The 21,729-nt window shown below is 37.8% G+C and overlaps 2 protein-coding genes across 3 annotated transcripts; one reads left to right on the top strand and one right to left on the bottom strand.

The window, feature by feature from the left end:
• The first annotated feature begins 11,853 nt into the window (after window positions 1-11,853).
• LOC148965225 (uncharacterized) lies at window positions 11,854-14,378 on the top strand. Its single transcript, XM_089126763.1, has 3 exons — window positions 11,854-12,162; window positions 13,247-13,418; window positions 13,521-14,378. Exons 1-3 carry the CDS (start codon window positions 12,031-12,033, stop codon window positions 14,312-14,314), a joined length of 1,098 nt encoding a protein of 365 aa, XP_088982889.1. The 5' UTR covers window positions 11,854-12,030; the 3' UTR covers window positions 14,315-14,378.
• Window positions 14,379-19,002: 4,624 nt separating this feature from the next.
• Window positions 19,003-20,728, bottom strand: LOC148965224 (uncharacterized). Of its 2 annotated transcripts, none has more exons than XM_089126998.1 (4): window positions 20,634-20,728; window positions 20,257-20,535; window positions 19,946-20,107; window positions 19,003-19,311 (listed from the first exon to the last, which is right to left on the bottom strand). In XM_089126998.1, the coding sequence occupies exons 1-4, from the start codon at window positions 20,704-20,706 to the stop codon at window positions 19,106-19,108; spliced, it is 720 nt and encodes a 239-aa protein (XP_088983124.1). In that variant the 5' UTR covers window positions 20,707-20,728; the 3' UTR covers window positions 19,003-19,105. The 2 variants fall into 2 exon arrangements, with proteins under 2 accessions (XP_088983124.1, XP_088983125.1); XM_089126999.1 differs by having other exon boundaries at window positions 20,257-20,532.
• Between the last annotated feature and the right edge of the window lie 1,001 nt (window positions 20,729-21,729).

The raw sequence follows: 21,729 nt of genomic DNA, 5'->3' as shown, positions 1-21,729 counted from the left end.
TTGACCTAGTAAGAACTCTAGCAGCTGCATTTTGTACTAACTGTAGCTTGTTTATTGAGGATGCAGGACAACCGGCTAATAAAGCATTACAGTAATCTAGTCTCGAGGTCATGAATGCGTGAACTAATTTTTCTGCATCAGAAACAGATAGCATGTTATGTAGCTTAGCAATGTTTCTAAGGTGGAGAAAGGCTGTTCTTGTAACATTTGAAATATGATTTTCGAAAGACAAGTTGCGGTCTAATATAACACCCAGGTCTTTTACTGTAGTGGATAAAGTAACAGGACATCTGTCTATATTAAAGCTTTGTGAGTAGTTTTTTGGACCAATAAGTAATACCTCAGTTTTATCTGAATTTAATAGCAGGAAATTACACGTCATCCAGCATTTTATATCTTTGAGACACTGTCATTTTAGATGAGTTAGTGTTTTCATCTGGTCGTGATGAAATATATAATTGAGTGTCGTCAGTGTAACAGTGGAAATTAATTCCATGTTTTCTTATAATATTACCAAGTGGCAGCATATATATTGAGAATAGCAGAGGGCCTAAAACCGATCCTTGCGGTACTCCATAGTCTACTGACGTTATCTTTGATTTTTTCCCAGACAAAATGATAACGGTCCGAAAAGTACGATCTAAACCAGCTTAATGCCTGTCCCTGGACACCAGTGTAGTTTTGTAGTCGATCCAAGAGTATTTTATGATCTATAGTGTCGAACGCAGCACTAATATCAAGTAGGACGTATTGAGATACAGCCTTGGTCAGAATCTAAAAGTAAATCATTTTTAATTTTAACTAGCGCAGTTTCTGTACTATGATGCGGTCTGAATCCTGACTGGAATTTTTCATAGATATCATTTTCTTGCAAAAAAGAGCACAATTGAGCGGACACCGCTTTTTCTAGTATTTTGGACATAAATGGAAGATTTGAAATGGGTCTGTAATTTGCCAAGTTATTTGGATCTAATTGCGGTTTCTTAATGAGAGGTTTTATTACTGCCAGCTTGAATATTTTTGAAACATGACCTAACAATAAAGACGAGTTAATAATATTGAGGAGAGGCTCTTCCACTACAGGTAATAGTTCTTTCAGTAGTTTAGTGGGTATTGGATCTAATGAGCATGTTGTTGGTTTAGATGGAATGATAAGTTTATTTAGCTCCTCCTGTCCTATCGTTGTAAAGCGGTTTAGTTGTTCTAGAGGGGCCATAATTGAAGCTGAATCATAAGACACCATAGAGGATTGTACATTTATAATTGTGTTTCGGATGCTTTCTATTTTCTCATTGAAGTAATTCATAAAATCATTACTTACTACTAAACTGTAACGGTATATTTTGCTCTGGTGATGTCTGTTTATTTGTTAGTCTAGCCACGGTGTTAAATAAAAACCTTGGGTTATTTTGGTTATTTTCGATTAGTTTGCGGAGATGCTCAGCCCTGGCTGTTTTTAGTGTCTTTTTATAACGTGACATACTGTCTTTCCAAGTGATTCTAAAGACCTCTAAATTAGTTTGTTTCCATTTACGCTCTAAGTTGTGAGTTTCTCTCTTGATAGCATGCGTAGCACTGTTGTACCATGGTGCTTTAGTTTTCTCTCTAACCTTTTTTAATCTAATTGGTGCAACAATATCTAATGTACTAGTAAAAATGGTGCTTAAACTGCTAGTCATTTCCTCTAATTCATCTGTTTGTTTGGATTCACTTAGCAGCACATTCAGGTAAGCTATTTGAGAATCTATCTATAGTGGTTGGAAGGATTGTTCTGCCTGGTCTATAACGTGGCGCAACATGACATATTTCAGCAGTACGTATTATGCAAGTCACCATGTAATGATCAGTGACATCATCGCTTTGCGGTATAATATCTATATCAGTTGGATCGGTTCCATATGATATAATTAAATCTAGTGTGTGATTTAGATGATGAGTGGGACCACTGACGTTTTGTTTGACCCCAAAGGAGTTTAATAAGTCTGTAAACGCAGCCCCTAAAGCATCATTTGTATTATCTACATGTATAAAATCTTCAGCAATTATTGCTTTATCGACATTCACCAATAGATCTGAGAGAAAGTCTGCAAACTCTTTTAGGAATTCAGCATATGGGCCTGGAGGTCTATATACAGTAGCCAAGGCTAGAGATAATATGGATTTCCTTCTTACATCTAAGAGCGTAACATTTAGCAGAAGTACTTCAAATGAATTAAATCTGTGACCTGTTTTCTGAGTAATATTAAAAATATCTTTATAGATTGTTGCAACACCACCGCCACGACCGATCAGGCGAGGCTCATGTTTATAACAGTATCCTGGCGGAGTAGATTCATTTAGACCGAAATACTCATTTGGTTTAAGCCAGGTTTCAGTAAGGCACGGAACATCGAAGTTATTATCTATGACCATTTAATTTACAATAACCGCCTTAGGTGTGAGCGATCTAATATTTAGAAGACCTAGCCTTTGACCTAGTTTAGAAGTAGTCTATGCATTTCTGTGTCGAAGGCATAGCTATCTAGAAAACTGTCGGCTCAGCTGTAGTTGTAGACAGTCACTCACGATTGAGCAGCGAATGCGGAATGTGCTCGGGGAGTGTTATTGTGTGTTAGGGGAGAGATCAGACTGCCATCTGTGCGCCATCAAATAGGGGCGTGTCCAGGAGCTCATGGGCTCCAGTGCGTCATCGAGCCCTGTTTTAGCCCCACCCAAACAATCCGTAAAATTGCAATGGTGAAAAACTGTTTAACGGTCTAACTCCACATTTCAGTAATTCACAGTTCACAGTCTTTGTAATATGTTTTAGCAATACATATGCAACATTTATAATGTGTTTAGAACTTTTTTGTAGAATTGCCTTTAACAGGGACATTCAAAAATAATTTGGCAAATGTCACTATCAGTCGCGACGGTCCAGATTCGCACGTATTTTCATTTTAACGTCACTCACTGACGTTTTCCTAACAAAAACAAAACAAAAAACAAACAAACAAAAAAACGATTGCCCTGCTCTGCCTCTGATTGGCTAGCACTCGTTTCCATCTGGCTCAGAGCCAATTAGAAGCAGGATGTGGGTGAGAAAAAAACTCTTTGAATGGGGAAAGGGAGAGAGGGAACAGGTAAGACAAACTACGTTTAAATAACTTTGAAAATATCTGCTTGGCAACGAGCTGGGAATAAGCCCAAATAAGCAACTACACTTTAGATCAGTGTTTCCCAAACTTTTTTTCTGGGGACCCACATTTTAAAGTCAATAAATCTTCGTGACCCAATAAACATAAGGCGCCCATTCATATATCACAAAGAGAATGTATGCATTAACAAAATATGTATGAACATTTTTAAGGTCAGTTAAGCTTCCAGTTAACTATTTAAAAGAGATACAGATATTTGACAAAGCACTTTTTTTTTTTAACCTGTTGTTGACAATAAGCGAAATGCAGAGGTGAAATGAGAAAGGAAGAGTTGACAGGACATCTCACTGTTTTCATATTCTCATCATTACAGTGTACACAATTTACTATAATAATTATTATAGGCTTAAATTAAAATATCCTGACAGTGAGACTTTGTAACCATGCATGGCTCACTACCACTGTATAAAAAAAATGTCTAAACAGGTAAAAAATTATACACACAATTAATTATATATTCCTCTACCCCCCTAATAAATCTAATGCAATATAAATGACTATAACATAGTATTCAATATAAATATTCCACATTTATTGGGAATGTTAGATAAAATCATTGAGTGATTTGTGGTTTGTAAGAGAGAGCAGTGTCCGATTGAAACGCTTCTCACTAGATGTCACAACGCTGTTTAATAATAGTTTCCAGGACCGGGAGAAAACGCGACTCCTTTAAGCTTTGCATTTCGTTATCCACTGGGCCGTGCTGCCTAGTTCAAAGTAAACTAGTGAAACAACTGAAACCAGCGCTGTTTTGTTCTCTATTTGTTTTTACTGACCGAGAAAGCGCTTCAGGTGAACGAATCCGAATCGTTTCAGACCATTATGCATGCACGTTTGGCCAATTCATGGAAAGGAAATAATCAAACCAACGAATGATTAATATCGCTGGTTCAGTCGACAGAAATACGGGACATATAAGAACTGCTGAAATATTCGGACTGTAAACTTTTCTCTCAGGTCAGTCGGAGCGCTCATGGTACACACACAGTGCGTATAGTCGTCCAGCTGCACGCGCCACTGTGGCCACGTGCATATCTAACCAAATTTAGCTGCACCACCAGAAAATAGGAGGAGGGAGGTTGGGGTGCCCTCGGGCCGTATGGAGATGAATGGCAGGTTGCACTTGGCCCGCGGGCCGGCAATTGAATAGCCCTGATCTAGAGAGTATATATAGCACACTGAAAAAATAGTGCTCGACTTGGCGACCCATTCAAAATCTTACACGACCCACTTGTGGGTCGGGACCCCGCCTTTGGGAATGACTGCTTTAGATACAAGCCCAAAAAAACGTGATCCGCGACTACCAATATTTGCAAGCGACTTTAAAGAAAAACAAGCCCAAAGTCGCTTATAATAAGTGGACTTGGCAACACTGATTTCAGTATCTGCAAGTGAAGTCCCACCCACTGATCTGTAATAGGTCTGTAGGGTGAGTGGGTCCCTTGAATAAAACACTTAAATCCTTATTTCTCCCATCTTAGGGGGAAAAAGGGGAATAAATCATGACCATTCAAAAATATGATGGGTTTCTAAAGACACAGCTTAATGCAAATGGGTGAAGTGTCCCTTTAAACTTTACATTTATTCATTTAGCTGACTCTTTAATCCAAAGCAACTTACAATTGGGATGTGTTGGGTATATTGGGGGATGCAGTGATGACTAGAGAGCTAAAGTCAATCATTGCTCAGAGAGAAGAGGTGTCAAATGAGACCTGGGTCCTTTAGCACGGCAGGAGTTTTGCAAGACCACACCACTTCTGTGGTCACCACCACATATTGAGATGACTGATGAATAGAAATGCTGCCAATTCAATTTTAATCATTGCTGACATGGTACACAGATTATGTGGGTCCTTTAGCACCCACATAATCTTAAAGGTGAAGAAAGTGTTTCCTGGAACATGTCTATTTATGCCAATAAAACACTATATAAATCATGATATGGGTAATTCTACAGTATTTACAAAACCTGTATGGTAACTGGGTAATTAGATGCAGTATACAAATATTAAATAAAAAGGGAAATGATAATTCAATGAATTTTAAAGACTGTTCAATTATCTAGGCAGAAGAACTGCATTCTATGACATGGGAAGTTTGTGTGTCAAATGTGCCAATCAAAATGCAATCAAAATGTAACTTTTTGAAACAGGCTGTCCTTAAGTAAACTGTTGCAATAGTAGCCTAATATAAATATAAAATATGTTTAATTATATTTTTATAATTGTTGCAATATTTGGGCTGCAGGTGCTTCCGAGCTGGTGTCTGTTTATATGAGAATGTGCAGTCTGTATGATTACCTAAATGCTTTATTGTTCGTTTTATACCACAACACTAAATGAGGGTGTCTAAGTTTGAAGAGTTTTTGAGCAAGTTAAGAACCCCAAAAGCCCATGAAAATTTTAAAAAGAAAAATGTATTTGGAGAACAATAGGGCACAAGCACTGAAATTGCTTTGGACATCAACAAATATAAAAACATTATTTATTTGTCTTTTTTAAGTCAATGTGAAACCCACCAACCCCCATTCTCTCTCCCTTTCAAATCTTCTTCTATCATTTTTTAAAAACTTCTTTAATCTTCTGGGTTTTCTGCACCACCATCTGTCGATTTATCTTAACTGTGTGGATGGCAGTGTTCTGACACTCTGGAGAGATGGGAAATGCTCAACTGAACATGTGCCAGCTATCAATTCCCCTCACCACTGCTGGCCTTAAGCATAACTACCTTCATCCAACCTTTCCTCTCCTCTCTTATCCCATCTCAGATGTGCTGCTACATACAAGCATCTAATATTTTATACCTCATAATAACCTCCGTCATATTGGTTCTCATTAACACTCAGTAGTATACATAGTTCTTTACTAAAAGTGGCCTATACACAGCTAAAAATGAAATTTTGAATTAAACATTCTCTTTATATTTGAATCATACTAGTTACTAGTTTTTATCTGTATTGGAAACATAATGAAATCATCTCTCATCTTTGCTCAGAACAAGTGAAATATTGACGTCAAGTCAAGTCACCTATATAGCGCCTTTTTACAATACAGATTGTATCAAAGCAGCTTCACATTGATAACATGAAAACAATACAAAAAAGTTTGTTTCTAGATGAAAACTGCATCATCGTCTGCCTTAAGTAAGGTAGATCAATAATATTGTTGAATATTAAATGTCCCCAAGTAAACAAGCCTAAGGTAAGGCAACAGTGGCAAGGAACCAAAACACCATCAGGTGACAGATTGGGGAAAAAAACTCACTTGCACGCATTTGTACGATTTGTAAAACCCCAGTGACATGTAAGTTTAAGGGCGGGGTCAGGATTAGGTCATTCGTACAAATTCATACGAATTATGCAACTCCTAAAAAAAGTACGATTGAGCAAAAATTTGGGTAACACTTTAGAATACTGTATCTTACTTACTGCAGAATTAATAAGGAATTATTGACGAACTAATAGGTAATTCTTAACTTAAAATTCATTAACTACTTCTTCACTACTGTTAACTACTAAGGAAGATGTGTTAACTAATCAGTATGTAATATAATTTTATGATTGTGTTAAGTATCCGTTAGTTAATCAATAACTAATGAATTCTGTCATATACCTCCTGAAGAACTACTACTCATTATCTACTAATTAAGGTTCAAGAAAAACAACTAAGAAGTAACTACTGAACAGTCATACAAAACTAACTTCAGATTATATATACAGTACTGTGTGTGTCTGTTTTCTTCAGCATAGAATGCCACTGAGTAAATTTATGTATTTGAGGCAACGACTGAGGGAAACTGAAAATATAGGGAACTTATTAGTAATTAATAAATAAGTATCAGATAATTTTGCAGGAATTACTTAGAAGCTGGAACAGTATTCTAAAGTGAAAATATAGGGAACCCATTAGTAATTAATAAAGAATTATCAAATAATTATCCAGGAATTAGGCTACTTATAATCTGAAACAGTCTTCTAAAGTGAAAATATAAGGAACTTATTAGTGATTAATAAATAAGATAAGATAAGATAAGATAAGATAGTACTTTATTGTCCGTGTACACGGAAATTTGTCTTGCAACCAAAACTCCAACAATTATGACACACACAAACTAAAAACAAAACATACAGTCATCAATAAAAAGTATAAGTACTTAAATAATATTATGGGCACTCTGCCCTGCAAGAGTGTTCTTCAGCTACAAGTGGGGGGAAAACTATCGCTTCTTTCCCCTCATGCGTTGATTCAGCATCGATATTGACAGAGGAACAAATGAGTGTTTGTATTTGTTCTTCCTGCACTCTGGGACCCTATAGCGCCTCCCAGAGGGCAGGAGTTGATACTCCTTATTCAGCACATGAGAGTAATCTTGGGAGATTTTATGAGCCAAGCGTACAGTATGTATTTCATGACTTTCAATAAACGCCTTCTCAACCGACTGTCCCACCAATTTTGAACAAATTCCCAGAAGCCGAAAAATCCTCGCCTTCAATTGAGCTGAGAGGCCCCCAAACCACACTGCTCCACCATACTGCAGAATGCTTCGAATAGTTGACACAAAGAAAAGAGACAGGATTTCGCTACTCGCTCCGAATGACCTAAGTCTCCTTAAAAAATAAATTCTCTGCTGTACCTTGCTGCAGATGTAGTCTACATGATAGGTCCAGGAAAGGTTGCTGTCCACATACACTCCAAGATATTTGAATGAAGATTTCTGTTTTATGATTTGATTGTGAATAATTAATGGTGTAATGTGGCACTCATGAGGGGTGCCGAAGATGATCTCCTCCGTTTTCTGTGTATTGAGGATGAGGGCGTTTTGATCACACCACTTAACAAGATTGTTCACTGTTTGCACATAAAGTTCCGCCCCTTCCCCCTCCTTCATCAAAGCTACGAGCGCAGTATCATCAGAAAATTTGATGATATGATGGTTGGGTGCAATGGTAGTACAGTCGTTGGTATAGAGTGTGAAAAGCAAGGGAGAACTAACACATCCTTGAGGGGCACCGCAGCTGGTTGTGACCAAGGGTGAGTAGGTGTTATTAACCCTAACCAGTTGTTGCCTGTTAGTGAGGAATGAACAGTACCAATGAATGAGATATGGATTCGCACCCATTAGGGCCATTTTAGATAACAATATGTCCGGATTTATTGTATTAAATGCAGAGGAGAAATCAATGAACAGTACCCTGGCATATGGCTTTATTTTCGGAGTGTCCAGATGTTTTGAGACCAGATGCGTAAGAGTGCCGACAGCATCCTCCGTACTGCGCTGTTGCCTGTATGCAAATTGCAACGGATCCAGTATGTCCTGTACAGACTGAGAGAGCTCATTTGCTACGATTTTTTCCAATGACTTCATTAAAACAGATGTTAAAGCCACAGGTCTGAAGTCATTACACTCCTTAGGGCATGATTTCTTTGGTAGGGGAATGATATGCGATGTTTTCCAGGCCACAGGGACCGTGTGCGTATCCATTGATTGTTGGAAGATGGGTTGCCACACTGGTGCTAGCTCCTTGCTGTAAGTTTTCAGGATAGAGGCACTGATGTTGTCCGGGCCGGTGGCTTTACGTAAATTAAGCTGACCAAATACTTTTTCCACCTGACCCACTGTAATTGTCACTCTATCCTCAGAGCCCATCGTGACTGACTCCAACACCTTCCTGCATCTCTCCGTGCTCCCAGCGGTTTCAAACCTAGTAAAAAAGGTGTTCAATTCCGTGGCAGAGGCCATCTCATCACTTGCCACAAATGGTATCCTGTTTTTACCTGGCATGCCTGTCATGCTTTTCATTGTATCCCACGTTTTACGTGGATTGCCAGCCTTGAAAGCTTCCTCCAGATGTTTCTTGTGTGCCTCCTTTGCCTTCCTCAATTTTTCCCTCAGTTCTTTATTTGTTTTTTGTAGCTCTCTTCTATCCTTATTTTTAAAAGCCAATTTTCTCAAATTCATTACTTGTTTAATGTCTTTCTTTACATAATTTTTGTTATTGGGGTACACCCTAACTGTTTTTGTGGGTATGATAGACTGTACACAGAAATTAATATAATCCGTTGTAACAGTGCAAGTTTCTTCCAATGTGTCCCCCCTCAGCACTTGCCAGTCCGTGCAGTCAAAGCAAGCTCCCAACTCCTCTCTGCTGTCATCAGTCCACTGTCGCACCACCTTATTCTCCGGTTTATGACTTTTTAATTTTGATGTGTACGTCGGGATAAGATGTACCACATTATGGTCAGAGTTAGAAATTGGTGGTTTGCTCCTGGATTGATAGGCATTAGGGAGATTAATGTAGCATTTATCCAGTATACTCTCCTTCCTTGTTTCACATTTCACAACCTGTTGAAATCCTGGCAAGGTTTTCTCTAGGTTGCAGTTGTTAAAATCTCCCAAAACAATCAGATGAGAACATAACTTTTAAATAGTTCTTCAGGAATTACTTAGAACCTGGAACAGTATTCTAAAGTGACAATAGAGGGAACCCATTAGTAATTAATACATAATTATCAAATAATTATCTAGGAATTAGGCTACTTATAACCTGAAACAGTCTTCTAAAGTAAAAATATTAGGAACTTATTAGTAATTAATAAATAATTATTAGATAGTCCTTCAGGAATTACTTAGAACCTGAAACAGTATTCTAAAGTGACAATATAGGGAACCCATTAGTAATTAATTACCACATACTTCTGACTCAAAACTTACTGTAAATATAGATATATATATAGCCTATATATATTAACGTAATCATCTAAACCTTTGTAAAATACATGACAATTACTTGTTTACATATCTTCCTTTATTTCAGATGAGAACATTTTTTAATACAGCAAAACATTTATTTTGTTTTAACATGTATAATACTGTTTACATTTAAACTCATTTAACAAACATTTTAGAATAAAATACTTGACTCCATAACCTGCCCATAACAGTGCACAGGTCTGAGAACAGATTTTAACATCTGATAAATAGATTTAGCTAGCTATAGGGTAACTGACATTGTGTCCTTGTATGTTGCCTTGCATAAAACAAAATGATTTACAGCACTTTAATGATTTTATGGATTAAATAAAACATACACAAATCTGTATTTCGCTAAAGAAATGCACCAAATCGGCGGCGCTGAGGAACTCTCCAGAGGAGGGTGCCAACAACACATTCTCACACCCCAACTCGTCACATATGGACGCTTGGGCAGGACCCCTTGGCGTCATTTCTTGACGCACTGGGTATACCTTTGTCGTCATTTTTCAACGTGCAGGGTAGTCCGATAGACTTCTATAGATCTCTCAACCGGAGCCTGTAGCGTTGAAATTTGACGTCTTGGGTAAGCTCACCGCAATGGTCTGCTGCGAATGGGTCGAGAGTCGAGACTGCAATAAAAATGAATAGGCTACAATAAATGATCTATGCCAGGGCTAGTATAGTGGTGGTGATCCAACTGTTTCTACATGTTTAAAAACCCTCACAATCTGATTTCAAAGTGCCCTCAGTCTCCGCAAAGGTTTAGCGGCTTCATGTGCAACCGCATTCATCGATGAGTTTAACAACGCTCATTGTGTTGTACAACCATTCATCGGTGAGTTTAACAACACTCAACTGCAGGTAAAGCGGCATTCAGAGGAGAGTTTAACCAAATCAACGCTAAACTGCATGTAGAAAGGCATTTAACGGTGAGTTTAACAACGCTCCACGGCGTGTGCAAGTAAGCAGTTTAAGCGTTTTCTTGTCGAAGGTTACGTTACTGGCATCCATGATGTACACGTGCTTTAGAGCATGCAGGATAACGTATTTTTATCGGAGTTTTGTTTATGTTAATAAATATATATATAATGTTTATATAAAATTTATAATGTTTTTTTAATTTAAATTTGTATTTTTTTTTTAAATCATCTAAATTAATAACGCTGACGTCACTGTATGGGGCGATCCCGAGGTCCATTGCGATTTTCCACTCGGTAAGTAGAAGAGTTAATTAATAGAGATGGATACTATTCTTAAATGTACACATCAAAAACTCTTGAATTAGGACAAGAAGTTGTGTTTAGAACCTTTAGATGTGTAAGGTGGCAATTTATTTTGACAGTAAATGACGGAAAGAGACAATATGAAAATATAGCTTGATGCTGCACCAAATGTGCAGGCCAGCAAAGTTAATTGAATTAAAGTTTTTGTCAAATTTTGTTGCATATAATCCTATGAAATAATCAAGTAAGGCAATACTAGTGGAAATTTTAAGGTTTTCAGTATTACATTAGCACACAACTGTTATTCAACATTATAAATGTTCAGATGAAGAACGGTGTTGCCAGATTGGTTTGTTTTACAGCCTATTTGTTTAAAATCCACGCAAAATTATATAATTAACACTCAAACAAATGTATAATAAATAATATAAATTAATTGTTATGCCCTTTTTATCACACTTAGTGCGACCTAAAACCAACCAATTGGCTGGAAAACTATCCAATCTGGCAAATAGAAGAATACTGTTGTAAAATTAAGGTGTTCAATTCTGATTTGCTTTTTTCTCTCTCATCAGGTCCTTCAATTTTGCCTGCTCTTTATCCCACACGACACATACACACACAGAAACACACAATAAAGGCACTTTTAAGAGCCACGTCTGTCTGTTTCTTTCTTTCTCTCTCTCTCTCTCTCTCTCTCTCTCTCTCTCTCTCTCTCTCTCTCTCTCTCTCTCTCTCTCTTTCTCTTTCTGTGTTGTTTGTTTTTGTGTATATTTGTTGTCAAGTCATGACAAGGCCCAAATTCAGGCCCTGCCCTTCTTGCCAGACTCCCAATCAGGCAAACAGGAAAACTTGCAATGTTTGTTTTGCAAGCCTGTCCACCAAAAAAAAAAATCCAAGAAAAAGTGGTGTCACTGGATAGCCAGTGGGGGGAATCTGTGCTTAAAAGCAGAAATGCTGGGCGTATAATTGATTCTGCCCGTATTGCAGTAAGTAAAAGTTTTAATATTTCATAAGTTAGTGTAACCTGAGGTGAAGCTGAAAGCTTGTGTTTTTCACACATTGCATATCAGACATATATACCAATGTGACCTGGCCTTTACTAACATAGTCTTATTGCATACATGGAATAATCCTTTTTTACCTACAAATTGTGCTAGAGCGTAACTATAAGTTGTGTTCTCTGTGAAGTATTAAAGGAGTAGTTCACTTTAAAAAAAATTTTTGCTGATAATTTACTCACCCCCTATGTCATCCAAGATGTCCATGTCTTTCTTTCTTCAGTCAAAAAGAAATTAAGGTTTTTGATGAAATCATTCCTGGATTTTTCTCCATATAATGGACTTTAATGGGGTCCAAACGGTTCAAGGTCCAAATGACAGTTTCAGTGCAAACTGTTCAAAGGGCTTTAAACGACTCCAGACGATGGATAAGGGTCTTATCAAGCGAAACAATCGGTCATTTCAAAAATGACTCGAAAAAAGATTCGTTCATTTTGATGAACGAGTTCGAACAGGAGAGTCACGAACGCTCACAGACCAGAGCAAGGCGACCATTTGAGCTTATAAAACGTAAACTTTGTTATTTATTTATTAAAGGACCAATAGTTTCGCTAGATAAGACCCTTATTCATCGTCTGGTGTCGTTTAAAGCCCTTTGAACAGTTTGCACTGAAAGTGTCTTTTCGACCTTGAACTGTTTGGTTCCCATTGAAGTCCATTATATGGAGAAAATCCTGGAATGTTTTCATCAAAAACCTTAATTTCTTTTCGACTGAAGAAAGACAGACATGGACATCTTGGATGACATGGGGGTGAGTAAATTATCAGCAAAAGTTTTTTAAAAGTGAACTACTCCTTTAAGTAAGGCATGATTGCAATGACAGAAACTGCAGAGTACCTCTGGCCTTATCTGAAACTGGTCATTGATTGTACAGTTTAAGAGTAATGTTTCTTGCATTGTACTCCAACTCCATCAAATGTTTTTAAAATAAAATTGCTTTATATAGTACTAAAGTTTCTAATAATTCAGTGGGTTTAACTAATGTGTGATAACTGCTTTTGTTCATTTCAGGTGAGTAAACTTGAAGCTGTGGGGTACAAGCCAATATTATTTATTGGCAAGCCAGACAAAAGGGCTTCAAATAAATGGGTTGCAGATATAATTACCCATCTGCACCCCACTCCTGTCACTAAAACTCTTTTGGATAAAATGCGGAGGGCCTATGAATTTATCTTGACAAAATGTAAGTAATGTTTTGGTTTAGCAATTATGAATATTTTAAGATACATGTATATTTCTTTGTTAATATGTTCAGGTTTTAAATTAAAGTAAACTTGTATTATAGCAACCTCCTTAGCACAGCAACCGGAGAGTCAAGCAGCAGAGGGTCGAGCGGCGGCAGAGGGTCGAGCGGCAGCGGAGGACCAAGCGTCGGATAAAGTGGCGGCGGAGGATCAAGGGGCGGCGGAGGGTCAAATGGTGGCGGAGGATCAAGCGGCAGCGGAGGGTCAAATTGTGGTGGAGGATCAAGCGGCGGCGGAGGGTCAAAAGGTTGCGGAGGGTCAAGCGGCGGCAGAGGATCAAATGGTGACGGAGGATCAAGCGGCGGCGGAGGATCAAATGGTGACGGAGTGTCAAGCAGCGGCGGGGGGTCAAATGGCTGTGGAGGGTCAAGCGGCGGTGGAGGGTCAAGCGGCGGCCGAGAGTCAAAAGGTGGTGGAGGGTCAGGCGGCGGAAGAGGATCAAATGGTGACGGAGGATCAAGCGGCGGCAGAGGGTCAAATGGCGGTGGAGGAGACTGTATTTGTTCTTAACCTTGTTCCTTTGTCTTCCCCACTCTCTCCAACCTCTCTCTCTCCTACTTCCTCTTCTACTTCTACATCTATTCTTCCTTCACTTTCTTCCCCACTTTCACTGCCATGCTCTAAATCTTTGCGACAAATTAAACGTAAAAACACCTCTACCTCTTCACACTATTCTCGCTCTGTCTCTCCTCCATCTCTGTCTGCCTCTTCCATCTCCACGTCTTTGAGTCAGGAAGGGCCACGTGTGAAGAACAGAAGAAAAGGTAACTTTTTGCATGGTACATCTTACTCCACACTAAATAATTTTGCTCCAGTTAGAGTTGACTTCATGTGAATTGGAATAATTCAGCGAACAGTTATTGGTACCCAGTTTGCAGTATTTAGGTATTTAGCTGTGGCCTGACTTTTTTTTTTCATATTAAACTATGTTATTCCCTTAACTAAGAGGAATTAATACATACCTCTGTCGTCTCAGTGCGTGCACTCAATCACTCTGGCGCGCAAGACACTTTGATCGCACTTAACTAGCCCAGTTCATTCAATAGGGGCCAAGCAGAGAAGCGACCAAACACCTCCATGTTTTCCCTATTTAAATACAGTTACATTAGCAGTGTAACTCAACCTAGGATGGTGACACAAAATAAAACACTGTGCTTTTCTAAGCGTGTAAAGTGGATAAATATATTGTATGGGGGAATACCACAGCAAGTGCAAGTTCATATATCTATGAACTCGGCGCAGTAATATCTTCACTCTGTCGAGGGAGAGGACTTTTCACGAGTGATGATATTACTGTGCCGAGTCGAAGTGCTCCCAAGCACTTGCTGTGGTAATTCTAAAGTAACTTCTTTACTTCTAAAGTAATTAATATAGTTCTAAAATTAGCTGACAGACAGCCAATGTATGGACAATAAAATGGTCCTGATGTGATCATGTAAGTGCTATATACATGTAAAAATTATTATTATAATTATCATGGTTTCTGTTTCTAGTAAGTACTCTAGTGGCTAGCTCTAGCTCTGAACTAGCTTATTTATTGAGCCTGCAAGGACATCCACTCGGTAATGCATTACAAAAGTATTATCATGCATACATAAATTAATCTTTCAGCATCTGAAACACTTTTACATTTTGATGAACTATCTAAATTGAACCCAACAGTGATTTAGATTTGTTTTCTCTGTGTTCTAATGAATTTTTTTTGCACTTATGATATTTTACAGTGGCAAAACTTGGGATGATACGTGGGAGCCTGCCAGTGAATTCGCACATTTTATGCCTAATTCCCCACATCCCAACCAGCTTTCAGCATGATGTGTCGTGAGCCTAGTCAGCTGGACTTAAGCAGATTTTTTCTTCTTTTTGTATTCTTTTTGTATTGTATTTTTGTATTTTTTTTTTTCTTGCTTTTGTTCATTAAAGTTTTTTGCACAATACCCAGTCTCTTTTGTGTTTACTTGCTTAATGGTGTTTAAAAAACAACCTTTTTCATGAACTGCACAGATCATAAGGGAGAAAATTAGTGCAGTTGGGAGTTTGACATAATGGAATTCCCAAAGGAATTATTAATTTTTTTATTTATTTTTTTTAGTATAGGTAAGTCTACTTTATCTATTTGTTTGGTAAACAACAGAATACTCCTTAATATATTAAAATGTCACTTAAATGTGGTGTTTGAAATATTCAATTACAATATTAGATATTAATTCCTTTAACATTTATAATCAAAATTGTTATTATTGTAATTACCTATTTATATTTGCCTTGCATTTATTCACAGCAAAATAATGTAAAACTAAATGTGTGTGTGTGTGTGTATATATATATATATATATATATATATATATTGGGGGCAATGTGTTCTTCAAAGGGAAGGGGTTAAAGAAACGTCTTCATATATTTTGGCACATCACATGAAAAACTAAGGTGAACTACAAGGTAGTGGGCATTCATGGTGAACATGATGGCTTCAATTTACTTATTAGATTATATATAGTTTTCATTGAAGGGGGTTTTGTTAGTCCCTTTTGAATTTGATTAAGAGATTTATTTACATCGGTTCAAAACAAATACTGCAATGCTATAATAACTATCAAGAGTTTGTATTTTTGTAAGATCGCTCATATATTATTATTACGTTATACAATAATACATTATACATAAATAATCATGGAAATTAAGTCGTATTTCTTTCAATGAAAAATAACAACAAAATAAATAAATATCCTGGATTTGTGTACATCAAAAGTCGGAAGAACCACCAAATGGCCAAGTGTGACGTAGTTTTGACGTTTCCATGGCGCCAGCAGGACAAGCTGTGGTTGGACTAACGTTTATGTCAGAATAAAAAACGCTCCATATCGCAAACTATGTTTTGCTGTCGTTATGACGTCAATAATACTACCAGTTAACAATGAGGTATTGCTATATTAAAAGATATTACACCTTTACCGAGATCCTAACCCTAACCTTGTAGTGTAACTACACACTTCAATGAACTACAATTTACAGCGCCCGTCCCAGTGACACAACGATAGAGGCTCATGGGTAATATAGTTTTAAAACGTTTTGTTATGGAATTAAATAAATACAATCTTTAATGAACAAAAGTACATCTAAATATGTTAATTAAGCTAATCTCTTCGACATATATGAGATTCAGACTAAAATGTGGTATTTCACTGTGAGCACTTTTTAAAATGCTTTTGTAACACCTTTCCATGTATGCCAGACATCTCTGTTCAACATTATGTATTAAACATAACAAAAATAATTGTCCTACCAATTTTCACTTCTATACGCTTATCAGACTTTGCATTTGCAGACTTTGCAGAGTGTTTTTTTTTTTTTTTTTTTGCTTTTCCAGGGGTGCTACAGGACCCCTGAGGGAGGAAGGGCGGATATAGCTACTCTCTTCATCATGGACAACAAACTGTATTGAGTCACATTTATATCTGCACATATTCCCCACCTTTTCTATATTTATATATGCTTGTGTTTGGTTTTTGATCTGCACTCGTAACACAAAAATACAGTAATATTTTACAAATGTTTTAAAATAGACTTTTCAGAATTGCTAAAACACTAACCCCGTTTACAGACAACAACTCAAAATTGTTCACTTATTTCTAATTGATGAGATCAAACCAATTGCACATAATACAAGTCAGTTCAGAGTTCCAAAATTGATTTAAAATGTTGCACTGAATGTTGATACAAACAATGGATGGTAACAATATAAGAGGGAGAGTATGTGAAATAGGTGGTGAACAAAGAGGAAGAGGAGGAGGATGAGAAAGAGCAGAGCAAGGTGTGGAGAATGTTTTAAAGGCTGGATCTGCTTTAGCGATTTTCCTTTTGCCTGAGATGACATTGTCTGTGATGTGGCCAAGGTCTTCCGGCCGGACCAACATGAAGACATGATGTTGAGGCAGAATCACTCTCTCACTGACCATGATTTTGCAATAATTCTTCTGAGTGTACATTTCTGTTTACACACGTTTTAATAATAATAGTATAATAATACAATAATATAATAATACACTTTTGAATATACCATGTAAACACTGCTGTTCTAAATCTAAAGCTCTTTGGTCTTTCATAGGCTTATATCTACATTTCAATACAATGTTCTACAGTGAGAGTAATCTGCTGAGAGGGGTAACAAGTACGCGTAAACACCAATGCAATGTAGAAACAGAAATTATATATTAGGCCAAACATTACTATTGTATACATAGCATACAACAAAACTATAAACATGTACATAAGCAATGTTTGCACATGTGAGGAGTGTGTGTAATGTTTGCACATGTGAGGAGTGTGGTGAATAACTAAGTGTAGCATTTTGATTGGTTGTGTCTTTGTGTTTTAGCTATCTTGTGTAGCTATCTTATTTTTAAGAGAATTGTGTGTAGTGTTTTGAAAAAAAAAAGTGTTTTATGCAATTGAGTCAAAAGCTGAGAAATAACGTATGGTTTGAAGATTTGGCATATAGTTTTGCACTTTGAGTGAGAGGTTTCAAAAATCATGTGACATGAAAAGATTTTGTGTGTAGGCAGTTGGTAAAAACTGTAACATGCTTTTGATTTAGGCTTTTTTCACGGTAACCTTTTTGTCTTTTGCAGTTGTCTTTTCACAGTATGCAAAACAGTGCTGAAGACATTCAATACTATATAATATTCGGTAACAATATGCATTTTACATTCCCGTTACCCATGTACATACTATATACTAATTATAGTAAATACAATCACTGGGTAATAACTATGTTCTAACCCTGAACCTACCACTAGCCCATGTACTTACCTTATATTAGCCAGTACTTTCTAGGTAAGTACACTGTAAGTACAGTACTGTAAAAGGAAGCATTAACCTATATTCAGTACAATTCTATACTTGCAGTGCTTACAGTACACAATTTATTCACCTTGTCATTATTATACTTTTTAACGTAATTGCAAAAACAAAATTACTTAGTTGCGATACATTTCTTTTTGGTAACTGCGTGTTTTGGATTCTGTTCTTAATTTTTTTTTTTATCTATTGTCTAACAAATGATCTGTAGTGATCATAATAATGATTATTCCTCCTCATCATTATGGTTTTCCTCCTCATAATCTGCTTCTTCCATGTCACTAAACAGGTTTCAATGGGCTTTATGCACAGCTGCACTACTTCCTGAATTTCAGTCAGCTCCTTGTTTCCTGTCTGCCATTATTGGCCAAATTGATTAATTCAGGTGTGCTTGACCTCAGTAGTCATGGCAACAATAATCAGACACACCTGAATTAATCAATTTGGCCAATAATGGCAGACAGGAAATAAGGAGCTGGCTGAAGTTCAGGAAGTAGTGCAGCTGGGCATAAAGCCAATTGTTATACAGCACCCTACAGTTCAACTAATGAAAGTTACTATACCTCACAGTACAGTACTTTAATTAATGCAATTACATTCCACCACTGACTGGTTTAAGAGGCATGCATGTACACATTTCTATGTATGTGAAAGAAGAGGTTACACTTTGGTTTTATTTATATGGTGATAAATAGCAGATTTTATTACATGCTTTATATTCATAGTTAAGGCTATTGTCCAAGTATGAAAGGTGTTACAGTCTTGTAGATTACAGTCCATCATCAGAAATGTCATCGTCACTGTCGTACTCATCAGATGATGCATTGTCCAAAAAGCTGATGTTCTCTGCTCCAGACAAAACTTGGAGGTAACAGTCTCTTGCTTGCACCTTCATTTCTCTGATTTGATGCCGCTTTCTGAGGATGATGCTGTGCAGACCTTTCAAACCCTCTCCACTTAGATCACATTGCGAATCTTAAAAGAGGAACACAAGAATATAATACCAGCCTTAGAAACGTTATAAACAGTCATCATTGTTGTGTGTATATTTATTAGGGCCCCCTAATAGCAATCTTTTGTCGGTGCAACCCTATGGCTATAGCCTGGTTGAAACCAGACCATTCATTCATAATTGAGTTATGGTCTGGCAAAGCATCATAGACAAATCATTTCCAGAGGGGCGTCACCAACGGACATCGCGGATAGACCTAAAACCAATCAGAGTGATGAAGGAGATGACGTATGCAGAGCGGCGGAGAAACATCTCCGAGTGTTGTTCTTTGCTCGGTTTTTAACACAAAGGAAACGTTCAAAGCGCTTAAAACAGACACGATAGCTGATTCGAATGAGTGATTTGACAGCGGCACCCAACTTTATAATGTAGGCTACAAAATCTGCTTCAAAATCCTAGCGCTGTTGTCATCGTGTAAAGCCCGCCCCAACGTTTCTGATTGGTGCAACGATTTCGACGGATTGGAAATGAGCTTGAATGAGCTCTTTGCCAGACTAACTTTCAGAGCAAATCTAAATTTGCCGGAAGTTGTATGGGTTTTCCCAGGCTACTATGGTTATGTAATTTATTACAAATACATAATATAGAGTGTCTCACTTGAAAATAAGCAGGACAGCTCTCTGAGGGTATCAGAACGAGCTGAGAGAGATTTCCAATGGTGGTCCATCTCTGCAACAAGAATCTTCTGCTCCTCCTCAAGCCTTCTTACTGACATGATGATGTCAAAAGCTCTTCTCTTTGTCCTTAGATCGACAGAGTCTGGAATGCATTTATGATAAATAAACAAATCATTAGTTTTAAACATCAACCTTCAAAGACCCTCTAAAATAGTATGGGGTTGCAGAATAACATTTGAAGCCATTATGTATCAGATTTGTCAGTAGCAGTCAACAGTCTAGTGTACATACCACTGTGTGGGAGCTGCCATGGCCAAGCTGTCTCACCAGACAAAATGGTGTCTAGGCAAAGAGTTTCTGTGATTGGAACCATTCTGTTGTATTTCTCCACAACAGATGTCAGGATTCCCTTCTCCTCCCTGATCTTGCGGCGGATTCTGGCTCGACCTTTGTTGCCATCGTTATCTTTATAGAGACGCTGGGAACGTCTCTTGATACTGGCTACCAGCACCTCAATTCTGCTGGCCAGGGCATCAGCATCATTCGTAGTTGTTGTTGCTGTTGTTGCTGCTGAGAAGAAATAGGTGTGGTTTGCACTTTACAATACCAGTAACAATTACAATTATTTGTGACTAAATGTACAGTATTACAAGTAATCATTTCCTTACCGTCAGCCCAATCCTTTACATCATTCACCCAGTCTTCCAATTGGCTCGCTGTCACTGTCAATTGGGCTTTCATGGTCTCTAGGTTTTGTAACTGGCTTTGCCAACACATTCTCACACCCCAACTCGTCACATATGGACGCTTGGGCAGGACCCCTTGGCGTCATTTCTTGACGCACTGGGTATACCTTTGTCGTCATTTTTCAACGTGCAGGGTAGTCCGATAGACTTCTATAGATCTCTCAACCGGAGCCTGTAGCGTTGAAATTTGACGTCTTGGGTAAGCTCACCGCAATGGTCTGCTGCGAATGGGTCGAGAGTCGAGACTGCAATAAAAATGAATAGGCTACAATAAATGATCTATGCCAGGGCTAGTATAGTGGTGGTGATCCAACTGTTTCTACATGTTTAAAAACCCTCACAATCTGATTTCAAAGTGCCCTCAGTCTCCGCAAAGGTTTAGCGGCTTCATGTGCAACCGCATTCATCGATGAGTTTAACAACGCTCATTGTGTTGTACAACCATTCATCGGTGAGTTTAACAACACTCAACTGCAGGTAAAGCGGCATTCAGAGGAGAGTTTAACCAAATCAACGCTAAACTGCATGTAGAAAGGCATTTAACGGTGAGTTTAACAACGCTCCACGGCGTGTGCGTGTGCACATAAAATATAGCTCATTCTGGCAACACAGATGAAGAGAATACTGGTGTAAAATGTTCAATTCTGTTTTTTCTTTAGGACCCTCAAAATTGGCAGCTTCTAAAACGAGTTTTATTCTTACACACATACACACACAAAACACACACACAAACAAAGGCACTTTTAAGAGCCACGTCTGTCTTGTTAATCTGCACTTATCAGTCTCTCTCTAGCTCTCTCTCTCTCTCTCTCTCTCTCTCTCTCTCTCTCTCTCTCTCTACATTTATTTGTTTGTCTGTCATCTCTTCGTTGTGAGTCTTTCTGTCTGTTTGTGTTTCTGCCCATCACAATGTCCAAGAGTGATTCAGAAATCCAAGATCATCTCATGATCTTGGATAACTTGGTTGATGACCAAGAACTGAAAGATGAGCTCCAAAGTCTTGATGACCTTCTTGATG

Source organism: Pimephales promelas, chromosome 24 (assembly GCF_988280905.1).
Source record: "Pimephales promelas chromosome 24, fPimPro1.hap1.1, whole genome shotgun sequence".
NCBI lineage: Eukaryota > Metazoa > Chordata > Actinopteri > Cypriniformes > Leuciscidae > Pimephales > Pimephales promelas.
The sequence above is the reverse complement of the archived record's forward strand: the minus strand, read 5'-3'. Positions and strand labels throughout refer to the sequence as shown.

Excerpts from the sequence above, each read along its gene's own strand:
- LOC148965225 (XM_089126763.1), top strand. The coding sequence starts at position 12,031 with ATGTTTGTTTTGCAAGCCTGTCCACCAAAAAAAAAAATCCAAGAAAAA. Across the intron at positions 12,163-13,246 it reads TTGATTCTGCCCGTATTGCA|GTGAGTAAACTTGAAGCTGT; the intron begins GTAAGTAAAAGT and ends TGTTCATTTCAG. Across the intron at positions 13,419-13,520 it reads TGAATTTATCTTGACAAAAT|CAACCTCCTTAGCACAGCAA; the intron begins GTAAGTAATGTT and ends CTTGTATTATAG.
- LOC148965224 (XM_089126998.1), bottom strand. The coding sequence starts at position 20,706 with ATGAAAGCCCAATTGACAGTGACAGCGAGCCAATTGGAAGACTGGGTG. Across the intron at positions 20,108-20,256 it reads ATGGCAGCTCCCACACAGTG|ACTCTGTCGATCTAAGGACA; the intron begins GTATGTACACTA and ends AATGCATTCCAG. Across the intron at positions 19,312-19,945 it reads GCTGTCCTGCTTATTTTCAA|ATTCGCAATGTGATCTAAGT; the intron begins GTGAGACACTCT and ends TCCTCTTTTAAG.